The sequence below is a fragment of the Mustela erminea genome, chromosome 13 (genome assembly GCF_009829155.1).
Source record: "Mustela erminea isolate mMusErm1 chromosome 13, mMusErm1.Pri, whole genome shotgun sequence".
NCBI classification, from domain to species: Eukaryota; Metazoa; Chordata; class Mammalia; order Carnivora; family Mustelidae; genus Mustela; species Mustela erminea.
The window spans coordinates 361,479-378,048 of record NC_045626.1 but is presented as its reverse complement, the minus strand read 5'-3'; the positions used below and the strand labels follow the sequence as shown (position 1 = coordinate 378,048).

General features: G+C 63.5%; 1 protein-coding gene across 2 annotated transcripts in view; it reads left to right on the top strand.

Annotated features, from left to right (window-relative positions):
- Positions 1 to 16,570, top strand: part of CTDP1 (CTD phosphatase subunit 1) — a 52,792-nt gene that overhangs the window by 32,739 nt on the left and 3,483 nt on the right. Inside the window, exons 11-12 of one of the 2 annotated variants that reach the window (XM_032309414.1) lie at positions 912 to 1,071; positions 11,331 to 11,488. In XM_032309414.1, the coding sequence (XP_032165305.1) occupies positions 912 to 1,071; positions 11,331 to 11,488 (318 nt within the window). The remainder of the gene's footprint in view (positions 1 to 911; positions 1,072 to 11,330; positions 11,489 to 16,570) is intronic. The other variant, XM_032309413.1, reaches the window with a different exon arrangement.

Here is a 16,570-nt window from a genome sequence, read left to right as displayed (position 1 = left end):
TGGCGAGGCAGCGTGTGTCCCCACGCCTGGGGGCGCGGAGGGGGGCGCTCCATGTTCACGGGGAGAAGTCCCGCGTCCGCTAGAGGACGCCAGCTGCCTCCCCAGCTGCTTCTCTTCGCTTGCGGGTGTGGGTGGAGCTCGCAGTCCTGAGGTTTTCCCGCATCAGCATCTCGGGGAGGGAGCGTGTGGGTGGCAGTGGCCGTGGGGCCCGAGGCACCGCGTGCAGGCTCTGCGCCCCGCGAGCAGCCACTCAAAACAGCCACTCGTGCTGGACCCGCCGGGCACACACGAGCCACTCCGCATCGAGGCAGTGACGGGCCAGAGCGTGCTTCCGGTCTGACATGGAGACGTGCGCGCCTGCGGGAGGCGCTGGGAGAAGTTCCCCGTGCGCAGCCTGGACGGCCCCGGGGAAGAGCATCCCCCGGGGCTGCTGGGTTTTGTGTTCGTATCCGACCCTTCAGCAGAGCCGTGCCCTCCCGCGGACGGCTGACCTCAGCCCCGTCACCTGCTTCTGCGCGCCGCATGTCCTCCTGTTCCGGAGACCACGGGGAGACGGTCTGTCGGCTTTGTCGTTTTAGAAGCCCCGCAGCTTGCTTGACGGTGCTTGAGGATGAGGAACGCTTCCTGCTGCTTTCCAGGCCGTGGTGGTTGGTTAGATCTTCCTGCTCCGTCCTCTGCGCGTGGACGGGGGAGGCGGGTCCAGCGGGGTCATGCTGGCAGAAGGAGGCGGGCGTTCGCTTCCAGCAGGAGGCGGCGCTCAGAGAACGCCCGAGCAGGTGCTGTGCAGAGACACGGCGCTTTGTCGTAGCCAGAATGCTGTGTGTGTGTGCGTGTGCGTGTGCACCTGCTCCGAGAGTCAGGAGTCCTTCCAAGTGACCTTCCTCACGTGGGACCTGTGACATTCATTTCAGAGTGGTTCAGCCGCCGCGGCAGACGCTTGCTCAAGAGCTGCCGGACAGCCGACCCGGAGAGCAGCCCGGCCCCAGTGGACGGAAGCGACAGCCCAGCATGTCAGAGACAATGCCGCTGTACACCCTGTGTAAGGAGGACTTAGAGAGTATGGACAAAGAGGTGAGGCCCGCGGGCGCCAGCGCGCCGGGGGCAGGGCGCACCGTGCTCACCACCACCCTTGGTTTCCCAGGGACGCTTCCACCGAGACGCGCGCAGCAGCCTTGAGTGACGCGTCAGGGCATCGGCAACGCTGGCGAGGGCCCGGCCTTGGGCTGGTGGGGCCGGGGCCACTGGCGGCCTGCACTGCCCCGCGAGACACCCTCGATGACCTCCTGCCCGGGGCACAGCCAGCAGTCCCTTGTAGGATCTCAGCCTTACACCCCGAAGATAGGCCACATCGGTGGGGTTTCTCTTTTGTCAAAGGGTTAATTGTGGGAGTAAGGGCCACAGGGCCTTGACGACGTTTTGAGTTGGAGACTATTTAGTGGGGGTTTTCTTCAGAACCAAACGGCACTAAGCTGCAGGTAATTTTGTAGGCCAGACTGTTGTCTGTCTCCTGGGTCATCTTCAGAGAGGCCCGAAACACTCACGTCAGCCGGTCCTGAGTCCCACCGGCCCCCTGGGCCAGTGCCCTCGAGAGGAGGGTCCTGCCTGCCTGTGGGGGTCTCCGTTTGTAGGCGGTCGTGCAGCCTTTGCAGAAAACCATATCGTGCATCCGAGGGAACATGGCCCCTTGTTGGCACCCCTGCTGGGCTCTGCTGGGGACGGAAGCCGCGTGCCGGCCGGTGCTCGGTGGCCTTTCCGCCCCAGCACCACGCCACACTCCAGGAAGACCCGAACATAGCAGGACGTATTTTAGTTTATTTTGAGCAGCAGCAGGAAAATGTCCATGGTTCTTGTCAGCACAAAGTCTCCCCAGCAGCTCAGAGTATCGTGTGCAGAGGATGGCTTACCTGGCGACAGCTGGACCCTACTTGCAGACGTGCTAGGCTCCGTGCTCCCGTTTTTTGAACGTTAGCTGGTGGACGTGCTGTTCTTTGTTTCATAAAAATGTTTTCTCCAAACAAATTTCCTCCATGCTCCTGTATCTCTAAGGGAGTTGCTGACCCCACAGGGAGCTGGGGGAGGGGCCCGCTGGCCTCCGCCTCCCCGGCCCCACAGCCGCCCCACAGACACACACTGGCATTGAATGGGGTCGGCAGTGGTGGCGCTGGTTTCGTATCAGGGAGGTCTGGAATCTGGCCGTGGAATAAGTGTTCAGGGCAACCTGTCATTCTGAGGAAGAACAGTCTGGCCCCTCGGCAACTGGGTGTGTGGGAGGCGCAGGCCGTCTCGGGCTTCGGACCTGGCGGGCTCCGGGCTGTGCTGCAAACGCGAGGAGACCAGAGATCCAGGTCCCCCGCGCCCTGCCGGGGAGACCGCAACTGTGTTTGGGCACGGACGGTGGGTGCCCGGGCGGGTGGTGGGCAGAGTTGACCCTCCACCCCTGTTCCCCTTCCCGGATCCCCAGTTCTTGGGAAGCACGGCGGGCCACAGACTGCAGGGTCTGGAAACCAGTAGTGGAGAAGCGGGGAAGCAAATGTGCACGGGCAGGCCCAGGTCCAACAGGGTCCCTGGGAGACACAGCAAGCAGCAGAGACTGGAGACGCAGGCCCTGTACCCCGGCTGCTGGGTGCGGTCAGCTGGTGGCGCGGTGGCCACGGGTGGCCTCCCAGCGGCTTCGTGCAGGTCACGTGGGGACATCCTGGACAGAGTGTGCCGCTGATGGGAGGGACAGCCAGGTGTCAGAAGAAGCCGTCCCCACCTGGGTCCCTTCTGAAATGTCTGCACGCCCAGAGAGGGTCTTAAAGCGGCGGGAGACACCCCTGCTCTGGGGGCCTCGCGGAGCGCTGCTGGAAGGCAAGCGCGCTGTCTCAGCGGACGCTGTCTGGGTCGCTGCTCTGTGAGCTTGAAGACGTGGGGCTCACAGTCCTGCATCGTGTGGCCGAGTCCCGTGCGTTTGGCCACTCGCCGTCGGGGCTGACAGGAGGGAACAGACATCGTAAGATGAGGGTTTCAGAGCGCACCCCAGTCTGCGAGGCAGTGACCCCCAGGTCTTCCACTAGAGTAGAGGAAGGTTGGCAGGGAGGGTGAGGCGTGTAGGAAATTCCAAAACCTCGAGAGAGTCCCGGGAAGCTTCTTGAAAACGAGTGGGTTGCCAGAGGAAGGGGTCACTAGTGGTTTTGTTTTCTAAAAGAACACGTGGCCTTGTTCTTTTGAGATGACCCAGGGTGGATTGCTTTTTTAGAGTTGTCCTTGTGTGTGTCTAGATTTGTACACACTGGGGACCTTATGTAGGTGGTTTGGTGTTCGTGCAGTTGTTCTTGGTTTATCAAGAACATTCGATCGAATAACAAATTGTCTTTTGTATGAGTTCCTTCCGCGGTCTGTTTGCCAAAAACCTCTGTTTTTCAGTACACTTGGGTTCTGGGAACTGTGAGATCTACCGCAGGACCCTGGCATAATTCACACGTGCCAGGTAGTTGTCTCACTCCGCTCAGTGACTGGGGGGGTCCTCGGACTTAGGGCTGAGAACTGTGAGCTTACTCACTTGACTCCTGTCGGGAGATCCCCACACCCACCTGTGCCCTGTCCTGATGCCCCGGGGCTCTCCTGTGCCCTGTCTTCATGCCCACTGAGCTCACCTGTGCCCGCCTGTGCCCTGGCTCAGGCTTGCTGTGCCCATCTGTGCCTGTGCCCATCTGTGTCCTGTTTCTGTCTCCTCATCCTCATTGTTGCTCACCTGTGCCCTGTCCTGGTGCCCCCGTGCTCACCTGTGCTGTGACCCGTGCCTGTCGTGTTTGTCCAACCCTTTGGAGAGGGCTGTTCCAATGGGCTGTAGCTCACACTGATGGGCGTTCCCCAGCGTGTCTGTCAGAGGCCCTGTGTCTGGGACCTGTCGCCTCTCCTGGCCCCAGCAGCCACAGTCCCCTTCGATTCTGTCCCTCCTTTGTCCTGCCAGAGATCGCTGGAAACACAGCTCAGGACAGGGACTTGAGGCGTGTCCCGGGTACTGTGGCCAGCTGCGCTCAGGAGGCTGGGGGCCATCCTCTGGACATGTGGTCAGACAGCCAGTAGTGCCCTGACAGCACATCACGGGCCCACGGCCTTCGCCCCCTCATGTCTCCATCGGAGGAGGAAGGGCAGGGGCGGTGAGAGATGGCGCGATGCTCCCCGAGAGCCTGCGCTTATACACGTCTTCCCAGCCGTGTGTTGCTGTGACGTTCTGTTTTACCGCGGGGCACTGGGAAGTCTCCGTGTCAGTCCAGCGCCGTCCTCGCTGTGTTCATACAGGCTTCAGGCATCCGCAGGGCTTCTGCAGCCTGCCCTGTGGGCGAGGGACCGACTACGGTCCGCGTGTGTCTAGTGTGAGGATTTCTGTGGGGAGTTGTGCTGGGTTAGGGTTGCACTTCGTGTGTGTTGGGGCTCACACAAAGAGCCTTCTGCCAAGACCCTGGGGCTGTGATCACCATGTGCTGGGGCCTGGACACCAGTGTCCCCCGTGGGCAGCAGCTTCCTTCCGGCACGGTGGCGGGTTCTGTCACGCGTGAGACGGTGAGCCTTCCTGTGTGGCCTGGGCGCTCTGGTTTTACCGAGCTTGTAGGTTTGCTGCTGCTGAGTAAGCGGCGGCGGTGAGCGGCGTGAGCTCAGGCCTCCCGTCGCCGCTCGTGCGCAGGGACGCCTTCCCGAGAGGATGTGGGGCCACCGGCATGGGCGTGCCCTGTCGGGGGACTGAAAGATGGTCCCCTGAGAGCTGACCCGAGTGTCCACAAAATGCATGTGCACTGGTGTCTGTCCCCGCACACGGTTTCGCTCACTGGGCTGGCTCTCGGAGGGTTCGCACGACGCTGGGGAGTTGCCCGGCTGGGGTTTCGGCCTCGTGCTGCGCGTACCGCCTTCTCCCTTTTGCTTTGAAGCGGCACTCGGTGTGGGACGCGTGCGTCGGGGAAACCTTCAGGGCCGCTGTCCCGTCCCTGCGGCAGGTGCTGTTTGCACCCGGGGCAAGTGCTGTTTTGCAAGTATATTCGGAGTAAAACGGGCTCATTGTCTCTTGGCTTCAGAATGTTGAGATGAAGCAAGTTTATCTCAGAAGCTACCACGGACCCCAGCTTTGGGCGGGTGGGGGTGCCTGCGGGTGTGGGTGTGGCCGTGGTCTTGTCTGAGCCTTCCCCGCTCAGGGCTGTTCTAATGACACGTTCACAACGTTTTGCCCAAGTGACGATGCTTGGGGTTAGTGGGGCATCGGACGCTGTGTGAGTTTTCACCGGTGTCCTCTCCCGGAGGCTGTGTGTCCCGCTGTCCCACAGTGCTCTCACAGACCAGGTTTGCACACCTGTGTTCCCGCGTGAGCCAAACACACGAGGTGTGTGGAGCTCTCGCTGTTGTGTGGCCACAGGCTGGTGAGCAGGTGTTGTGCCGGGATGTGTGGGTCGTGTCTCCAGAATAAAAGAAAGGTCCACCCTTCAAGTTAAAATGCACAAGTCCGTTCCGACAGGGGAACGTTTGCAGTCCCATCAGGACAGAAGACGTGCTTTGAGTCAGATCGGTAGGGAAGCGCCGGCCGCGAGAGATGAGAAGGGCCGGCGCACGATGCCGCCGGCACCCCAAGCACAGGGAAGCGTCACGGCGGGAGGATGACCGGCCTGTCGCTGACCCCCGTGTCGGCCCCGGTGGGGCGCCCCCAGCACGGCCTCCCAGCCTCGCGCTCCCTGCAGCTGAAGTACACGGAACAGAGAAGGGAGCGCCCGCTCAGTCCGTCGGGCGGGCGGTTCTCCATCAGGGTCAGGGGTCTGAGCCCGTGTTGGACCAAGAGCTTTCTTTAAGGAAGAAAAAACGTTACAGCTTCGGAAGAAAGAGCAGACGGTTCCTGGAAGCGTGGGTGCGGCGGGACGAGCGGGTCCCCAGCTCTTGCCCTTACTTGCAGGCGGGGCCCCTCTCCCAGCTCTGCTCTGGGACAGGCACCCAAAACAGAGGGTCGAGGGACAGGAGTCTGTGGCCCAGAGAGTATGGAGGCTCCTTCCTCTGCCTCTGTGTCCCCTGGGGGGCCCCAGGCACACCACAGTGTGGAAAGGAGCGCCCCAGTTTTGGGGAGGAACAGACCCAGGCTTGCCTCCGAGAGCAGATGTGGGACATTACTGAGGCATAAAATCCACGTCGCTGTCCGCAGAAGGCAAGGCCCTCGCCAGGCTGGTCACCTGCAAACACAGACCCGTGTTCCCCAGAGGCTTGGAGAAGCTGTCCTGTCGGAGCCGTCCGGGCACAGCCTGAGTGGCAGCAGATGCCCACCCCCGGCCAGCCCAGTCGTCGGGGTTAGGAGACCAGCACGTTCAGAGCCGCTTGGTGGCTGGGCTCCCCGGGCAGAGGCGCAGAGCCTCCAGAGAACACACACGCACTGACGAGTGAGCAGCGGGGATTTCAGAACCGAGAGAGACGCGCTCCGCGGGGTCCCTGGCAGCCGCCCCACACACCCGACCCAGTGGAGGCAGAGAAGGGAGAGCCCACGAACAGGGTCACGGAGACCCTGGATACGAGCCGGAAGACAGATGGGGGTCTGTGGTCAGAGCCACAGGTGCGTCCGGTCAGCAGCAGAGCCTTCTGTGTGCGCCACTGCACTCCACAGCTGGGGAGGACGGGGGCATGGGGCGGATTCTTGGAGGAATGATGGCTGAAGACCCCAGGAACTTGGTCAAAGCCATCAATTTACGGGTTTCTGATGCTACAGACCCGTCTGGCCAGTCATAGATTGTCATAAAGCAGAGTGTCGTCCACGCTCCCCAGGACCACAGCAGGCCGCGCGCAGAAGGCTTGCGTTCGACGAGGGCCCTGCGGAGCGCCGGGAGTCCTCGTGCGTGTTCAGAGAGCGTGTCTCCCCGGCAGGGGCGCAGGGACCGGCCGCGTGGCAGGACTCGGTGTTCATGGGCAGACACGTGCACAGAAGAGGCGGCTGGAGACGGTGCGGAGAGTGGTTTGAGGCTAGGTCACGCAAGTCTCTCTCGGTGTCGTGGGCACACTTTAGGAACAGTACGTCCTGCAGAGCTTTCACTGCTAGTTTGTCTGACGGCTGGAACGTCTCCTTTGCGTCCTCAGCCCTCGTGGCAGTCGGACTTCCCGGGCCGTCTCATTTACGTGTGTGCGGCCTCGCGGTCATGCCCACTGGGCTTTCTTCCTCAGGCTGGAGTCCGGCACGGACATCAGGCGGGACACCGCCGTGACTTTGCCAAGTGACCCTTCTTCTGTTCACACGCCTCTGTTGGGAGCAGGAGCTTGCGGACCAGCAGATTCACTTGTGCCGTTCAGGGCTTTATGTGGGTCAGCAAGCTCCCCAAGGTAGTTCAGCAGACCGCTGCCGTGAGGGCTCTTGTGTCTCTGCTCGGTGCTGGGCCGCACGTTGGGAAGCTGTGCGAGCCACGTCATGAACGTTCTGGACAGCTTGAGATAGTTAGCAGACGTTAGCTTTTAGAGAAAACACTTGAGATTGAAGATAATACGTGAAAACGGCGTCTTTATAGTCGGAAAGTGAAACAGGAACACGGGTCCTAATTTATTTCTCGTGATCTGGAGGGCCTGTCCTGCAGACTCTCCCGGGCCAGTCCGTCCAGGAGGCTGTGGCCAAAGGAGCTGTGACGAGCGTTGCTGGCCTAAAGCTGGAGGGAACACCAGGCGTCACCTCGGGCTTGTCTGCTTCAAGCGTGCAGGCTGAGGCAGACTGGGACGGAACCGCCTCTGTCCCCTTTTCTGTGTCCTCCTTGGGTAAAGGAGTCATTAACACATCTGAGCACATTTCCGTTCTGTCAAGAGAGAAGGTCGCCTGGCGCAGGGAGTGACCGGGAAGGTGCATTTCCAGCCTGGGGCGCGTTTCTGTTCCTCTCTTTACCGTGGCCCCTTGCCGGCCTTAGGTCTGCGCCGGCAGAGGCCGTGAGGAGTCCGGGATCGCCACGGTCCTGCGTCTTCCCAACAAGACGATGGGAACGCTTTCCAGGGCCTGCGCCGGGAGCCGTGGGGGCCTCTGACAGACCTCCGTCGTTCAGTCCGTAGAAAGCAAGTTCTTTCTCTTCACATACTTGGCTTTTAGGTTTTTCCTTAAGATTCTAAAGTTTTTACCCGGCATCTTTCAAGTAGTGTTTATAAAATAGCTCATTACACCTTGCTGTTTTTCAAAGAGCCCAGTTACCCTTGTGTAAAGGACAGGCCTGGAGCCCTGTCTTGGCTCTGAGACAGACCCTTGTGCCCGAGTCAGGCAGGAGCCTGAGCAGGTTGAAGCATGACTTAGGTACAGCTCCTCCCTACGCACGATTCTCGCTGGTGCAGAACGTTTGTCTGAATCTTGCCAACAGTCGGCAGGTCGGACGCGCACGCGGGTTTGCCATCCTTAGACGCGACGGTCGACGGGCTCCTGCCTGGGGACGGTGCTGATGCTCCCGGGCCGCCTCGCGGTCTCCAGGAGGCCGTGATTGTCTTTCGAAGACCTGGTTTATTTCCTCCTTTTCCTCTTGAAAAGGTAACGATGCAGAGTTACAGGCCTGAGGTGTCTCCAGAGGAAGTTTAATATCCCAACAGGAGGCTGGCTCATCAGCCTAGAGCGGGCGCAGCGGTGAAGGGCGCGTGCGTCCGCTCTCAGTTAACCCCGTGCTTGCTGGCACCTGCCCTCCGCGTAGGAGCGAAGCCCGCGTGTCGCCTGCAGACAGCACAGTGACGGAGCGACGGTTGCCGCGTTGCTGTAGCTGCCGCTGGGCCGTTTCCACGCTCTCACCGAGGTCAGCGTGGCGGTGACGGAACTGGGCTTGGGTTGAAGCTGCCCTGTGCTGGGACCTCACCTCTCCTGTCCGAGCCCTCGTAGTCCGTGCACAGAAGCCCAGGGGTGCTTTGGGGTGCGTGAGGCCCGGGGAGGCGAGGAGCGGGCAGCCCAGTCCCTGACTGTGCAGGGGTGGGGGGGGCGTGCCCTTCGCCTTTGTAGGGAGGGGCTGCTGCTGGCCAGCCCTGCCGGGAGCCGCCTCAGGGGGTACCGCCCAGTGGGTTTTTGTGAGTTAAATACATCTGACGACCTTCCTCCCCTTGGCAACGCCTGGAAGCCGCTGTGCGGAGCTCAGGCCTCCCACAGACAGCTCTGTCCTCGGCTGCGGCGTGTGGCCTGGGGAGACGGGGCCCCAAACCCGTGGCTCTCGTCTTGAGACGTGGATCGACAGGAGGCCGTTCGGACTCGTCTGCTCACCCACGTGGGCGGGGGTCACAGCAAGCAGCTCTGACGCCACCTGCCCCCACACACTCCCCCTTGTCTGATGCCAGTCACCGTGCGGTCCTGGCTTGTCGCCCCCACGGGTGACCGACCAGCTGTGAATCGGGGTTCCCACCACCGCTCCTGGGGTCCCACGCTTCGCTAGGGCTGCTCCGCACACACTTACCTTTACTGGCTTATTACGTAAAAAAGAACATGACAGACAGATGAACAGCCAGACGGAGAGCCACCTGGGGTCCCTGCTGCCCCCGTGGAGTTGGGGTGGGCTGCCCTGCCAGGATGTGGAAGCGCCCCAGGCCCAGCCTCCGTCGCCATCTCCGGGCCCCTCCCCTCCCTGGAGGACAGGGCTGGGGCCGAGGGCTCCAGGCTTCTGCTCCCCGCACCGTCCTGAGCCCACCAAGAGTCTGTCTGCCGTGTCGCCGGGAGCGCTGTGTCAGGTCAGAGGGACAGAGGCCAGTGAATCTCTCTCACTGCTTCATACAGCAGATAACCTTGTTACGCAGGATCCACTTGGCAGTCTTAAAGACGTAATCCTGTTGACTTACATGGTGTTCGACATCCTTGCTGGCTTTTTCTGGGGAGAGAGAGGTCTTCCGCCCTGAAGCCGGCGCGCAGGACTCGCGGCGCCGGTTAGTGCGGTCATCTCTGTGCTGCACTGGCGCCTTCTGTAGTAAGTTGATGTTTGTAGTGATGCAGCCACACGTTTGCCGTTAGCGTCCTGAAACGCTGCGGCACTTCTCAGGCGTGCGTACGGTTGGGGGCGTTCCGGAGCCGTCGAAGAAGAGCTTCTAGCCTGGGAATTGGCTCTGCGAGCATCCGCCTTGGCCTTGGCTGCCCTGAGCACTCAGGCCGCTGCGGAAGGCAGGCCTGCTGCCGGGTACTGTGGGGCAGAGAAGCCCCTGGCTTCTCCGTCACACACTAGGTTAGAGCAAAGAACGATCGCGGTTTCCCTTGTGCCAGCAGAGCGCCACTCCTTGAGAAAACAGCAGCGTCCCAGAAACGCCCTTAGAGGTGCTCCGGAGCACAGTGCAGTGAGCAGGACGTTTCTGTCCCATTGCCGTGGGTAACCTCCGTTCCGTATTTTCTCCTTTTCACCCGATCTCTGTCATTATCTGGTGTCTGTGTTAGAAGACCAGGGCGAGCGGCGCCTTCGGCTCTGGTCGTGATCCTGGGGTCCTGGGATCGAGCCCCACATCGGGCTCTCTGCCCAGCAGGGAGCCTGCTTCCTCCTCTCTCTCTGCCTGCCTCTCTGCCTGCTGGTGGTCTCTGTCAAATAAATAAACAAAATCTTAAAACAAAACAAAACAAAACAAGACCAGAGTGAATTTGAGAGAAAGGCAGAGAGACCAAGGTCAGACCAAGGTGGAAGGCCGACCCTCCCCCGTCTTCTGTCCGTAGGCTCACCCCAGCCTGATGTGACAGCTCCGTCTGACTGAGTGGGTGTTGGGAGGCTGCCCAGCCGAGCTGTTCCGGTGGGCGAGCCGCGGGAGCCCCCCTCGGTGGCTCTCCCTGGGGACCCGGCGTCCCTGAGGGCCGGGCGCTTGGCCTCTGGAAGCAGACCTGCCCCTGGCTATAGAGGAGCAGTAAGGGCCGTGCTAGGACCCATGACGACTAGTCCCCATCGCCCTTGCTTGGCATGTCCGTGAATGGTTCAGTTTGCAGAGAGCGAGGCCCCAGACACAGCTGGGACCCCGCCGGCAGCAGCCCCCCCGACACCCCAGAGCACCTCCTGGGAAGCAGTCGTTCTGTGCGGCTCATCGGTCACGAGCATTTTAACAGGGTCCTTTTCACCGTGCAGCTCATGCGCGCACCAGCTAGAAACCCGTCAGAATCATGCCGCCAAGAAGTGACTGCCCAGGCCCGCGTGACCTGCAGCAGGGTCCCATGGGGGGTGCCGGGAGCCCAGGACAGGCAGCCTGGCCCTGTCGGCTCTCCCTCGGCCTCCGGAACCTGCTGTGCGCCACCCAGAGCCCCGCGGCGGAGGGCCCGGCACTGCAGACCCAGGAACCCGACGTGCCGCCCACGCGCCGGGAGTGACTGGGTGGGGGCCGTGGGCCGCGGGACGGGCGGAGGCTGTGTTCCGGCACTGACTGTCCCCCTCCACCAGGTGGATGACATCCTGGGAGAGGGGAGTGACGACAGTGACACTGAGAAGAAGCGGCCGGAGGAGGAGCAGCAGGAGCAGCCCCCGCCCCGGGAGCCCCAGGCCATGCTGGAGGCCACGCCGAGCGGGGAGAGGACCAGCGCAGGCAGCCGGGGGCCCAGGTGAGGGGCCGGAGGGGGAGGGACCCGGCCTGGAGACGTCTGTGGGTGCGACGGAGTCTGAACAGAGTCCCCAGACCTGGGCGTGTCAGAAGGCGACAGGAATTTCTCTCCACATCTCGTGCTTCAGGTTACTCTTCGTGGACCCCAGTTTCTTCCCCTTGGGGGAGCCCGTCCTCGGTGCTGTTAGTGGGGACACCCCGCGGGGCCAGCGGTCGCCAGCCTGGGGCAGAGGGCAAGGTGGCGCTGGGGCTGGCACGTTGGGGCACAGCGCCCACTTTCCGGCGTGCCCTGCCCTGTTCGCGGCCCCGTCCGTGGGCAGCATGCTCAGGCCGCAGCCGCCTCTCCACCAGCACGGACACTGACCCCGCCCCTCCTGGACCGAGGGCGGCCTGCCAGTTCTCCTCCTCCGAAGCCTCTTTTTGTCCCCCTTGGATCTGGTCACCTCATTCGTTCTTTGCTCAGTTTCTTTCCCTTTTGCCTCTTTCTGGGTCTTCCCGCTCCGTTGGCCCGGCTCAATCCCACCAGAGCCAGAGCCACTGTGCCCACGTGCCTGAGCTGCCTCGGGGCCTGCTGCCTGCTGGGACTGGCCTCGCCGCCTCCAGACTACAGTCCCCACTTCCTGGCATCAACACGTCGTTGCTTTGCTCCCTCGTGTTGGTGGAGTCCGTGCGTCTTCCAGAAGCTTCCTGGGCCAGTGCGTGTTGGACACACTGCGTGGCCACACAGGCTGCCTTGGCTTCGCCCCCGCCGGCTTGACAGTGGGGTGGGGGCTGCAGGCGGCGCGGCTCCAGCTCTCTCCAGCACAGCGTCCGCGGTGGGCACCGCCATCTGCCGCGGGGAGTACTGCGCCCCTGCCCCGTGCGCTGGGCAGTCTGCACGCCCCCCATGCGGCCACAGCCGCGGTCGACCCCCACGATGAGAAGCTGGCAGACGCATGTCCCAAGAGCCTCCTCCCAGCCACACACCGGTGGGCCTGCCTTCAAAGCTTCTGTGCCTCAGTTTCCTCTTCTGAAATGGGGGCGTCGGTGGTGCCATCTCGGGTCACTGGGGCCGACACAGAACACAGACGCGTGTGCTCGCCCCGTGCCTGGGATCTCCCTCTGTGCCGGGGCTCTTCTCTTTCCCCACTGAGTCCGCACACCCATCGGGTCTGACCTCAAGACGTTCTGTGGGTAAAGAAACAGCCCAAAAGAGTTGTTTACGTGAGCAGTCCAGTTCCAGAGCAGGACTGGGCCAGACCTGCCAACAGCAGACAGGGAGAAGGCGCAGAGATTCGTGGCCCCGTGTGTGGGAATGTCCCTCCGAGAAGGGCCGTGCACGTGCCGGCTGCGGAGCAGGAGGACGTCGGCCTCTCAGGCGCGCTTGCTGTCCTGCCTGTCACACGGCGGAGCTCTCCAGAGCCGGCGTGAAGCCTGTCGCCTTGTCTCGGGAGCGAGTTGTTTAAAATGCTGCGTGAGGTGCTGTAAGCCTTGCTCGGTCGTCGTGCTGGCCGTGTCTTCCTCCCGGCAGGGGCACCCTGGGGTCTGTGGAGCCGGGGGTGCAGGTGCCGGCTGGTGCCGGTGACACGGGACGCCGACGCCGCCTTTCCCTGTCGAGTGGAAAAGAAAGTATTTTTCACTGAGATTCAGAAAGGCCTGGGGGGAGCCGACCAGGAGTGTCCTCTTCTCTTGGGCCTGTGGGTGCGCCACTGAGCCCCCGAGTGCACATGCTCTACCGTTTCTGTGTTCATGGGGCCGGGCCCACCCACAACAGACTCCAGGCTGGTCGGAAAGAGCCTTTGACGTGGATCGGGTGCTGGCCTTCTGCCCTACAGGCGCGTGGAGCAATGTGGATTTGGGCCCGGGGGCTGGGTCTCCTGCGTCTCGGTGGCCAGCCCGCTCAGGGAGAGGCAGTCCAGCTTCCAGCTGGAAGTTTCTCCTGTGCTGTGGAGAACATCAGAACCAAAGGTGCCAGCAAGGCGATAAGAAGCTTGAAATCCTCCAACGTGACGGGGTGGGGGGCAGCCAGACGTAAGTGGGGCCAGACGTGGGGCTGAGCCCCCAGCAGGCGCCCGGTGTCCACACCTGTCCCGAGGCCAGGAGAGCAGGGCACCCCCGGACTGTGCTCGGGCTCTGCTTGCTGTGTGGGACGTCCGAGCTGGCTCCTGTGGTCACCAAGCCTGGAGACACTCACGGTGTTCCTTCCCTCCTGCCTTCCCCTGCTTCTGCTGAGCTTGGTATGTGTGGCCGTGGTGGGAGCTCGGGGTATCTGGGGGTGCCCCACGGCTCTGACCCCCGACTGCAGCAGAGTCAGATGGCAGCGGCTCCCCATCAGCCATCGCGGGTGACTCGCGTTTGCGGACCTTGTTTCTTCCTGTAACAGAAGTTGGCCGGTGTGCGCGTCCGGTTGTGTTTTTCTCTCGCTCGCGGGGACTGGATGCGGAAGTGAGGGCCGTCAGGAGGCAGGGCCGGCTTTGCGCCCAGGTGTCTGGTTGGCAGCCCCTCTCGCCAAGTCTGCGTGGCCGAGCTGCTCGGCAGGTCTTCACGCCCAGACAGCCCAGCTGGTCCCTTGGCGTACAGCGGCCACCCCGGCGGGCGAGAGGCCAAACCAGCCTCCACAGCGTGGGAACCGCACCGCCGGCTTCCACTCCCAGAGAAGCTGCCGGGAGCGCGGCCCGGGGAGCCGCGCGGAGAGCGAGCGAGTAGCGGCCAGCGGAGCGCGGCAGGGGAGCCGGCGTTCTCAGAAGAGCGCACAGCGGCCTGGCCTGTGCGCCGGCGGGGCGCAGCGGGGCAGGGGCAGAAGAGCTCCCGGGGCGGAGGGACGGCGTTCTCACACACACACCCCAAAAGCTCCTCCAGCTCCGGGGAGGGTGGTGGTCGGCGCAGACACCCCCACCGGCATGCGCCATAGTAGCCGGGCCGACGCCAGGGACTGGGCACGCGTGGCCGCTGCTGCGGAGACCGGGCCCGCACGGGTGTGGGAGAGAAGGCCGGCAGCAGGCGGACCCCATCAGACAGACGGCAAGAGGAGGGCGTCCCCGGCCCGCGGCGGAGAGCGTTCGCCCGGAGCCAGCTTGCCTCCCAGAACATCCTGAAGGACGCGCTTGGCCGCGAGCCGGGGAGCCACGCGGAGACGGGGGACGCAGCAGGAGCAGGTGTGTAAGACGACGTGTGCGGTGCTGTCTGCGGGGCGGGCGGGGCGGGGAGCCGGCCGTCGGCTGGCAGAGGCAGGAGGAATGACGCATCTCGGAAGAAACGGTGACCGGGAAGGTTCGTGTGTCGCGCCGTGAGTGTGTGCTCTCCGCCCGCCCGCTCACGTGTGAGATGTGAAGTCACGCGCGGTGTGCGGCTCGTGGGGACGCGGGGCACACGTAGGTACCGCGAATGACAGGGCCCGAGCGGAGGGAAGAGTCCATCCCCGTGTCTGACCGGGGCAGACTCAGGCTGGCCACCATCCATCCTGACCGTGTGCTGCGGCGTCCGTAGCCCCCGTCGGGAGGGAAGGCCAGGAGCCCGTGCCTGTGCCCGTCCCATGGCGTCCCGGCGGGCAGGGGAGACAACGGGGTCCGAGCCGCACCACCCTCGAGCCTGCAGCGTGAGCAGGTCAGGAGGTCCGAGAGCAGATCGACTGTCGGGCCCGCGTGTGCGCTGCTGCGGGGGGAGCAGCGGGCAGTGCTCAGAGGCTGGCTGCCACCGTCCATCCTGGCGAGGGCCGAGAGGTGGGAGGTAGACCGGCGGCTGCTCCGTCACCCACACACGCACACACATGACGGTTGGGCCCCACGGCAGCCCACGCCGCCGGGAGAAGGAGCCAGAGGACCCACCTTCTTGGTCCCAGGTGGTGAGGCTGCGGCACGGGGGCGGTGGTCACCGGGTCGGGGTGAGCGTCTGTAAGCGCACACTTGTGCCACCCACGGTGCCCACCAGGCCGGACGCTCAGGAGACCGGGCTGTGGAGCGAGGGGGGGTGCTGGTGCCCTCCTGCTCCTTCTGTGAGGGCACTCCAATGTCGTCGTGGCCGTCGGCAGGCTTCTCAAAAACAGTTGCTGCAGATGTGGCCCAGATAACTTTCCCTCTGCAAACACGCCCGCCGGACGCCTGCACGCGGACTGCAGACCGGGCCGGGCCGCTCGCTGCCCCTGCTGGGACTTTCCTGAAGGCCGTCTTGGGGATGCGGCAGTTTCCGTGGTTTCTGCTGGTGAAAACTCCCTCCGTGGTTCCTGGGACGTGACCTGGCGTTTGTCCTGAGGAAGCGGCAGAGCCTCTCGGAGACCATCCGGCCGGACCGTCGGGCCGCGGGTATCCTTGCTCTCCACGTCGTGACCTGAGGCGGCGCATGGCCCACCCGGCCACACAGGCTGCCACGTCCCTGAGCGCACGTCGGGACAGCTGGTGGGCTCGGTGCAGGAGTGTAGGAAACTGCCAGGTCGGGTCCCACATGTGCTGCTCTGGTGCCTGCCCGTGTCTCCGAGCGGGAGCCGTGGATGTCGTCTTGGTCTTTCTGTTAAAGGGGCCGCACGGGCTGGCGGCTGTCACCTTGGTCAGTGTCACTGTGGCACTGAGCTTCGCACTGGAGCAGGCCCCATGACAGGTTCTCCATGGACGTAGTCGCTGGGGACATGGCTGGGGACATGCCCTCCACTCCACCACGGGTCCCCTTCCCCGGAGACCCCCGTACCATGTGCGGGACAAGCCTGGCCTCACAGCAGGGTGTGCTCTTCAGCTTGAGCACGAGTGTGGCCCAGCTCCTGCGCACGGCTGAGGAGTCCTGCGGACACGGACAGGGGACCCGGGACCCAGCCTCCAGCCTGAGCCCTGGCTGTCTGCACACTCCGGGCCCAGCTGCCTTCCACAGCCGCCGTGACACCCGACGTGGGCCGACCACACAGCGGGGAGTTGACGGCCACCCTGTAGGCTTAGCGAGTCTAACCCCGCATGTCAGGTGACCGGATGGCTGGGTGCCTGCTCACAGCGAGAGGCAGGCTCCCTGCAGCCCGCGCTCAGGTGAGGAGACCCCAGCACGCCCGCCCTTGCTCTGTGCCGCACACACGTCTGAGAAGGATGCAGCCCGGTCGGCCTCGTGCGTGCTGTCCCCGCAGGAGGCC